General features: G+C 45.3%; 1 protein-coding gene across 1 annotated transcript; it reads right to left on the reverse strand.

The window, feature by feature from the left end:
• Positions 1 to 2,244: 2,244 nt before the first annotated feature.
• si:ch211-132e22.4 (ovarian cancer G-protein coupled receptor 1) lies at positions 2,245 to 4,241 on the reverse strand. The gene is made up of 2 exons (XM_056291453.1): positions 4,070 to 4,241; positions 2,245 to 2,957 (listed from the first exon to the last, which is right to left on the reverse strand). Exons 1-2 carry the CDS (start codon positions 4,239 to 4,241, stop codon positions 2,245 to 2,247), a joined length of 885 nt encoding a protein of 294 aa, XP_056147428.1.
• Positions 4,242 to 9,950: the final 5,709 nt, after the last annotated feature.

Here is a 9,950-nt window from a genome sequence, read left to right on the forward strand (position 1 = left end):
AATATTTTCCACTATGTTTAACACCTCTCTAAGCCAATGTACAGTCCCACAGTGCTTCAAACTCTACCATCATTCATGTTCCAAGGTCCTCAAAGATCACCTGCCCTCAATGACTTCAGACCAGTTGCCCTAACATCTGTGTTCATGAATGCATTTGAGTGTACCATTTAGTCATACTTGAAATCTTGCACTTCCCCAATGATGGACCCGTATCAATTTGCCTATCGAGCCAACCAGTATGTTAAGGATGCAGTTAGCATAGCCCTCTACCATACCCTGCAACACCTGGAATCACCAAACACCTACACACATCCTGTCCATAGACTTTAGTTCTGCCTTCAACTCCATCAACCCACTCAAACTAGTTACCATACTCTTGGATATGAACATTGACCTAACCATATGCCACTGGATTCAGAGCTTCCTGTGGAACAGGCCACAGAGGGTGAAGGTTAATAACGTAACCTCACACCCTGTTACCTTCAGTACAGGTGCTCCTCGGGGCTGTGTTTTCTCCCCCTGGCTCTTCTCACTTTACACCATCCACTTTACATCCACAGATAGTTATGTGGAAATAATAAAATACGCAGACGGCACAACCATTGTATGCCTCATCTCCAACAATGATGAAACCCAGTACCGCACTAAAGTAGACCAAGCTGTCACTTGGTGCACAAACAAAGACCTTCTGCTTAATACAGCCAAAACCCAAGAACTCATTATCATTCCGATGCATGCCGAATCCCAAACACCCATAAAAATTCCTTGGAACATTAATCAGCAATAACGTAAAGAAAATTAACACTGAACACATCATTGCAAAAGTTCAACAATGACTTTACTTTCTTAGGCAGCTTTGAATCAAACAGTTGTTCTGTTTTACTCAGCCATTATTGAGTCCATCGTAACATCTTCTATTACAGTATGGTATGGCGACGTGGACAATCAAACACGGAAAAAACTGCAGCAGATTGTCAACATGGCATCCAAAATCATAGGCAACCCACTCCCTTCAGCTGAATCTCTGCATACTCACCGGACTGTAAAATGAGCAAAGAAGATCATCTCCGACGCCTCACATCCTGCTCATCACCTCTTCCAGCTTCTTCCCTCAGGGAGGTGCTACAGGTCACTGTCCACTAAGACCAACCACTCCACAAACAGTTTCCCCCCCCCTAGCTATTAGAACTTTGATTTCCTCCCTATAGTCCCCTCCTCACACGCCACTGGCATGCATACTACCATTCACCTAATCATTGTGTGTAATATGTTCGTTTCTGCTATTGTGTGACTGTATTGTTTGTGATAATACGTGGAGTGTCTGCTGTTGTCCATGGATGTATTGTGCTGCAGTGTTTGACATGCTGTACCGGAAACAAATTCCATTGGCCTGGGTCATGTGGCTAATAAAACAAATCAATCTATCTATCTATCTATTTATCTATCTATCTGAGCCCTCTTTTCCACTTCGTCCATATACAAGTTGGCCGCTACAGGTGAAACTGGGGAACCCATCCATGCTTCTGCCTATGGTACTGCCCCCTGTATGTGAAGTACGTTATGCAACTACGCTTTTTATAAGGTCATTTATAACTGTCAGTCAGTTTTTCATGTATACCATATCATACCATACCATACAGATGTGGACAATTTTAAGACGTGACATTACATTTCATAAAAACTTTAGTGGCAGCGTTAAAAAAGAATAATTGACAACAAGGCTCTGAGATTCAAATTTGTCCAGCAAGGTTGGAGAAGAAAAAGAAAAGAAAGAAATAGCAAAGCAATATAAATATTGGGCCATTTCAAATGCAACATAAACATGAAGAACTTATTGTTCGGCATCCTTTTTATGTTTCATCGTCTTTCTTTTTTATTTTTCCCCATTTTTCTCCCCAATTGTACTTGACCAATTACCCCACTCTTCCAAGCCATCTCAGTCGCTGTTCCACCCTCTCTGCCGATCTGGGGAGGGCTGCAGACTACCACATGCCTCCTCTGATACATGTGGAGTCACCAGCCACTTCTTTTCACCTGACAGTGAGGAGTTTCACCAGGGACACGTAGCGCGTGGGAGGATCATGCTATTCCCCCCAGTCCCCCCTCCCCTCTGAACAGGCGCTTATGTTTAATCTTAACATGTCTCTCATACATATCCAAGCGAATGTTATGGAAAACGTTCTTAGAAAAATCCTGGAAAAGTATTTACAAAAAAAAAACCAAAGAAGAAGAAGAGGGAAAGCCTCATAGTCTCGTCTCCACAGTCTCAGCTACCGTGTCCACAGTGGAGCGGCTGTCTTCCGTCCCCCCCCTCTTCTTAAAACACGACAGGGCCCGCCAAACTTCTTGGGGCCCTTTGGTTAGAAATATGTAAAGAAACGGGTCCACCAGAGGGCTGAGGTACAGCATCAGATGCGAAACCAGGCCCAGATACCGAACCTTGCTTTGGAGCCCCAGGGACTCCAGCAGGATGCTGAGGGCGAAGGGCAGGTAAAGAAGAGTGTAGTTGGTGAAAACTACCATCAGTCCCCACACCGTCCTCTGCCTCTCTGCCGTTGGAGGGGAGCCTGTGCAGCACAGCACCGCCCTGCTGGAGTCGATGGCAAAAAACAAGAGAAGAGGGAATGGGGCGAGCAGAACCACAGAGAACCAGAAGTAGTACCGGAGCACCACTAGGGCCAGTACAGCAAACGGGGCAGCCCACACGGCCAGAGAGATCACCGCCGACTGCTTCACTCTGCCGAAGCATTCGTGGCACTGCGGGTAGGCTACCAGCAGGTGGCGCTCCTGAGCTATGCACACCATGAAGGTGACGTTGGAGACGACGCCGAAGTAGAACAGGAGGGTGGTCGTGTCTGAGGAGAGGAGGCTCCCTGTCATCTCCTGGGGCCTCCCAAAGAAACTCAGGACATCAGAGACCAAGAGGCTGATGATGTGGATGGGAACCTTGTTCTGACCTGCATCGGGGGGGGGGGGGGGTATACTTGAAGTCAATCATTCATTTATCAACATTTCACATGACTTCAGTTGGATGCGTTAACTCCTGAAAAAGTTTCAAAGTGCTATAAGAAACAGGTTGAGAATGATTCCCACGATTAAAAAAAAAAGTTTACTTTTTTTAGAAATTACTTGAAGCTACAATCCTTCAGATTTACATCCAAACAGATGTAGGCTACATGTTGACACTGTCTACAGTTGCTTCATTTATAACAGCAGGGAATCCATGACTATTCAATTCATGAACTGTTTTAGTGGCTCATCGTGATGGTTGCTGTTTGCTCGTAACTTCCCAGGAAATATGAAGCGAGTTTTACATCTTTCCCACAATGCAACTGAATGTAGGCGGGAGAATAAAGCAGGAAGCTGTGAGTTTGAAGAGGAAGGGACGTCCTCAAGGTTAATAGATAAAGCAGACTGCTCCCTGGGAGGAGATGCGGACTGCAAGATGGGCAGAACGTGTAAAAGGGTAATTTGTAGCAGGACTCCTATCACCTGGCCTGATCTTAATCTCCCAACCTTAACCTCGGTGGGGGTGGGGAGCTTTCTTGTACTATGGGAGGCGTTTCTTGAACTGACAAGTGGGTGTTTCTTGTACTGATGTGGGCGTGTCTTGTACTTTGGAGGTGTGTCATGTATGTTACACCCCTCTCTTGCAGTCTGCAGATGATACTGTTGGCTGGGAGGGCCTTTACCTAATTATACTTCAGTATTAACAGTTAAAATTCAAGTTCAACCTTCTTTTTTTTTCTTTGTCTGGACATGTGGGGAAGTAGGCTAAACAGCCCTGCCGACTGTTTCCCCTCTAGTGGACCTTTAGGATTTGGGGCTGTCAGACTCCAATGCAGTTACCAGTATAACCATGGTTGGCAGCAAAAACAAAAACGATGATCTTCGGGATCACAGCTTTAAACATCTTACCACAGCCCAGTTATTATCTTAAATGCTTATAGCCAACTAAATCAAGACTTGGTCTGTTTGTATGGCATTTTCCTGCCTAAAGAACCCTTTGAACTTCATTCAGTAAAGCTAACTTTAACAATACAATTTCATTGTTGGACTAAAAACAAACCTTTGGCCAGGTTCTTAAGGGCGTAAATAGCCAATCCGATGGCAGGTAACCCAATGCTGAATGTCAGCCAGCTGATCACATTGGCCACATGGTCGACTGGAGGTACAGTGGCATTCCAGCTGCTGTTTGTGAAGGCAGTGATGGTTGGTGTGACTGTATTGGTCTCCCCCATATGAACAGCTGCCATTAATTTTTTCAAATGTTCAAACTTGTATTGAGCTCTTCAGAGTGTGTTGTTGTTCTGTAGACACTGGTAACACGTTTTGCACCGGAAGCTGCTAAAATATTTTTCCAACATGTTTAAATGTCAAGGTGCACTGGAAACTTATTGGCGGCGAAGTCCGTAGATAGTTAGGCTTCAGGAGTTTTAGCTAGCAGTTTTATCTTGAGTGACATGCAACGAGACTCACGCAGGCATCTATCTATATGTCCAACAGTATCTCTTCATTACAGTTTGGGTGTTTGAGCATACTATCACCCACCAAATCCACAAGAGGCACTCTTAATCCGTCTTTCCAGTGTTTCTTGCCAGTCTCAGCAGTTCATGCACTTTGACAAAAATGTCCCCCCTGTATCGTCTCCTTGAAAGCAGGCAGGTGTGCAGGCTGGCTGTTTGGTTGGCTGATTTGAAACTGTTAGGTCCAGATTTTCTTGTCAGGTATCCGCAGAGACAGCATCCAAAGGGGCCTTTAGATATGGTCCAGGGGTCAGGACTGCTCAGGTCAGGAAACTATCTTACAAGCTACACATCCATAATGTCTTTGTTGGACCCGACCTGCAGCAGTGAATATTAAACTGGCTAATTTAATTCTTAGAATTGAGTAGGATAGATAGGTAAGTTGAGAGATGGATTGAAAGGTAGAGAGATAGAGAGATAGATTGATAGACAGATGAACGGATAGATACTTAATTGTCCAATGAGAGGATACTTGTTTTCAGATTTTATACAGAGCCTCATACAGTAAACTCATGTACAGGTACTGTACATGCCACAGGACATAGATGGAGAACAGGTTTTGGCTGGAGGGCATTTCCCCCAGGGCGTATTTGAAAGAAACGCATCCCAGCCCTCCGTCAAAGGTTTTAGGAACATCAGTCCTTTTTATTGCCTGAGCCATTGTCTGTTATATTGTCAACAAACACTTGTGGATTTTTTCCAACATGTTCTTCTGGCACTTTGACGTAAGGGCCCGATCACGGAGAGCTGTCAAACTGATTCGATGTCCATCACAGGAAACCATCAGTAGTCTCCCAGGAAGTGATGCTATATAGTCCGCTAACTTGCAGGCCCGGCTGTCGACATCCTGCTGATGGAAATGCTTGGGTCCTTTACTTTATGTAGGTTCTCCTCTTGTCAGAATTCAGCCACTAGAATAAAAATAAAGTGATGATGATGCATTTGAAAATCTAGATCTTTGGTTATATTCTCAAATCTTTTTCCTTTTGGGGAGTTCATAATCAGTAAAATGTGTGACTGACCAGTATGCTTAATATTTATTTGATTTGATTTGATTTTGATAGACTACATCAGTGGCGCTGGCAGCTGTAATCCCGTGCGTACATTTTTTTTATTTTGTTTGTTGTTTGTTGTTTTTTTTGTGCCACTCATGCCGTTTGACGCAAATACATTTGAAGGCCGATGATTGGTGTTAACGTCACTGGCTAATAGTGCATGGTGCATACAGATCCCTGTACGCACCGTGCGTACAGGATTGCGGCTGCAAGCGCCACTGTACTATATTAATCCCCGTGGGGAAATTCCTCTCTGCATTTAACCCAGCCTAGCTGTGTAGCTAGGAGCAGTGGGCAGTTGCCATGCAGTGCCCGGGGACCAACTCCAGTTTGACTTGCCATGCCTCAGTCAGGGGCACAAAAAAAGAAGATATCTATGTTATTAACCCTAACATGCATATCTTTTTTTTTTTTAATTATCTCCCCCCTCTTTTGCTCCCCAAATTGTATCCGGCCTGTTACCCCACTCTTCCGAGCCGTCCCGGTCCCTGTTCCACTCCCTCTGCTGATCCATGGAGGGCTGCAGACTACCACATGCCTCCTCCGATACATGTGGAGTCGCCAGTCACTTCTTTTCACCTGACCGTGAGGACTTTCACCAGGGGGATGTAGCGCATGCGAGGATCACGCTGTTCCCCCTCCCCCCGAACAGACACCCCGACCGACCAGAAGACGCGCTAGTGCAGTGACTAGAACACATACCCACATCCGGCTTCCCACCCGCAGACACAGCCAGTTGTGTCTTTAGGGACGCCCGACCAAATAGGAGGTAACACAGGGACTCGAACCACTGATCCCCAAGTTGGTAGGCAACGGACTAGACCGCCACGCCACCCAGACAGCCCATGCATTTCTTTTTTTGATGGTGGGGGAAACCAGAGCACCCGGAGAAAGCCCACTGCAGACACAGGGAGAACATGTAAACTCCACACAGAGGATAACCTGGGATGACCCCCAATGTTGGACAGCCCCGGGGTTCAAACCCAGGACCTTCTTGCTGTGAGGCGACCGTGCTAACCACTGGGCCACCGTGCTGCTCAAATTCATGTGTTTACAAGCATTACAAATGTATGATAAATCAGACCTTTTACGGCGTTAAAAAAAACCATAAAACTGGTATTTCATCGTCACATGCTGCCTGACTTTGTGTAAGAGGCCCGGATAATACATCTTCATAGCTAAAATAAAGTCATTGCTGTCCATTAAATGACAATGTAAACAAAGCCAGTGGAGCAGTAACAGTTTCACCGGAAATTGCTGGATCAGAGACAATCTGATATTGACTCCAGGTTACTACTACACGAGGGTCCCTTTTAACACTGGCACCGCAGCTGCTAGAGTCACCATGACCTGCCTATCTCTGACATTACCGAAAATATGTTCGGTGTTTCGAGTCGAGCACATCGTGATCTCCTTGGTTAGTCAAATCCCCACCCTCGCCCCCCATTCTCGCTGCTTCCATAAAAACACCCTTTCTAACAGGGCACAATGGCCCTGACTCTTGATTCCGTTGCTGTTGGTTACCTTTAATGTTAGCGATCTAGGAAGTGAAACTTGTACTGGTGCACTCATGCTTAAGATGAAAATGTAAACAGTGTGTTCCTAACAGGTAATAGTTTCAGGCAATGTTAAAGAGTCGGCTACGGTTCTGATTAAGGGACCAACCTTATTTTTTGGGGGAAAAAAATCATTCTCTTGACCCTTGGAGACCAATCATTGATTGTCTGGTTGGTAAATAGACAGTAAATACCCATAGTGGTTGAAGTCAGTACCTGTATTTTACTGTGTGTAGTTGCCAAGGCTATTTGCCGATGTTTTACTTGCACATTTTAATGCTAAGGATTTTTGACATCTTTTTCACTTCAGTCACATAAATGCTGATCTCCACCTCCCATTTCTTGGAAAATTTCGTTATTTATTCCCTAGTTAATTTTCACATTATTGAGTTATTCCTCCCCCTGTTTTTTTGTACTTTTTACTTTTATTTATTCATCTATTGATTGATTCCTTGATGTATCTGGCCTTCAGTAGCAAGTGATCTCCACTGTCTCCTCAAATTTACACTTATGTTCAGACAAGGAAAATATTTAATTTTTCCAGGTATTATAATGTCCCCTATTGGTCAGCATCCATGTCTTTGGGAATCTACTATTTCAAATTCCTCCAACACGCCGGTGACACCTTACCTGTGACGGATGTCGGATTACCTGCTGTTTGCTGCCATCAGTGCAAAGACCTCATTTTCTGCAGACGTCACTTCTCTGGGAGACCTGTTATTGGCCGAAGATGAGGATACTCTCAAGTACCATCCAAAAACTTCAACTCCAATTTCAGGACAGACAAACAGGTGTGGATCTGAATATCTGAACGTGTGCAGCTGCAGGTGGAGCCGATGACAACTGGCCTTCTTTGAGATGCCAATTTTCGTACTGCAGTATAAATAACATTATTGCACCAGGGCTGGCTGATAAATGCAGTGAAGGAGCCTGATGAAAGAGGCCTACTGTGCTTTTCCCTGTGTTGACGTGGATGCGACTTTGCACTGATGATAATATATTTGCATTAAAGGCTCACCATTACCATTTAGAGATGTATTTGGCTTCACCTCTTCCTATCTGAGCACCATTTTACATACATACATACACACACACACACACACACACACACACCTACACACACACGGTGGATATAAAAAGTCTACACACCCTTGTAAAAATGGCAGGTTCTGGTGATGTAAAAAAACGAAACCATGATAAATCATGTCAGAACTTTTTCCACTTTTATTTCAAATTGCATCCTTCAAAATTTAAGTGAAAAACAATCAGAAACATTTTAGGGGGAAAAGAAATAACCTGGTTGCATAAGTGTGCACACACCTAAACTAGTACTTTGTTGAAGCACCTTTTGATTTTATTACAGCACTTAAGTCTTTTTGGGTAAGAGTCTATCAGCGTGGCACATTTTAACAAGGCAATATTTTCTCTCACTGCCTTGCAAAAAAAAATGTTCTAGATCGGTCAGATTGCGAGGACATCTCCTGTGCACAGCCCTCTTCAGGTGACCCCACAGATTTTCTGTTGGATTCGGGTCTGGGCTCCGGCTGGGCCGCTCCAAAACGTTGATCTTCTGGTGAAGCCGTTCCTTTGTTGATTTGGATGTATGCTTTGGGTCGTCGTTGTGCTGAAAGGTGACATTCCTCTTGACCGTGTAGGATGTGAACATTTGTGATGGGGGGGGGGGCGTCAGACGATCCCCATAAACCAGCGAGGTTCTCTGTCGCCTTCTCGTGGTTTCATCTGAAGACCCCTTAGCTGTGCGGGAAGTAAATGGGAGCTATGGGTGCCGTTAGGTTAAGTGACCTTGTGAAGGTGATCGTTGACGTTGCTTATTTGTGTTACGGTGGCAAAGCGTGGACTCAACATGTAAACGCCACAGCGCCGACCTTGTCTGCTTGGGCCGCACGTGGAGCCGACGGTGATTGGTCAAACGGGGAAGTCCGTCTGCAAGCCTTGCATCACGCAGGGGGGACAAAGGGGCGCACACAATGTGCACAATGCAGACAAAAGAGGAAAGATAAAACATCATGGCACACGACAAAACGGAAAACGCAGAGGGTTTTCACGCTCTATTTGCTCTTTTGTTTATTTCCATTTTTTTTGTTTCCAGATTTCTTATAGCCCGACCCTGCGTAGTCTACTTTGCCTTTGCAGCCGCGACGCTGCCCTCTCGGGAACGCGCGGCTAGCTACGCGCTCGCGTCGACGCGTCGCACGCGCACGCGCACAATTTGCACTCGCACACGCACTGGTTTTTTTTTTAAGCGGCTCAAATACGGCGACGGCCTCTTAACTTACATATTTACTGATGTCACTTGTTTTACAACCAGGATGAGGAAACGCACTAAAGACGAGACGCGACCTTTTCACGATCGTCTTTTCCTTCGTCTTCTTCTTCTTCTTCTTCCGCGCATCTCTATTGTTTTCCCTCGGCGCGTGTGAACCTGCAGCAGCATCTCGGAAAGCGGTTTACATCGCCCGAGCCATCGCGTTTGTGTCTGTGAACGCCAAAGGAGGAGTCTGCCCTTCCGCCAGCCGTTGCGGCATGTGTTTATAGTAATAATAAGAGCTCTCCGGGATTTATGCGTGGAATTCCCCCTTGGACAAGGACGAGAATCTATAGCGGAGATTCGCAAGGTGACGGCTAAAAATAAACACAGCTGCATCGGAAACCGCTTTTTATACCCAGCTTATCTCACTGGGAGCTATGCTTTCATCAACGGGCCCAGTGTCCAGTTCCTGAGGATCTCGTTACATTCCGCCATGCACTTTTTCTGGGTACAATCGCTACTACTGTTTATCAGCCTCCATTGG

Source organism: Lampris incognitus, chromosome 13 (assembly GCF_029633865.1).
Source record: "Lampris incognitus isolate fLamInc1 chromosome 13, fLamInc1.hap2, whole genome shotgun sequence".
Taxonomy (NCBI): domain Eukaryota; kingdom Metazoa; phylum Chordata; class Actinopteri; order Lampriformes; family Lampridae; genus Lampris; species Lampris incognitus.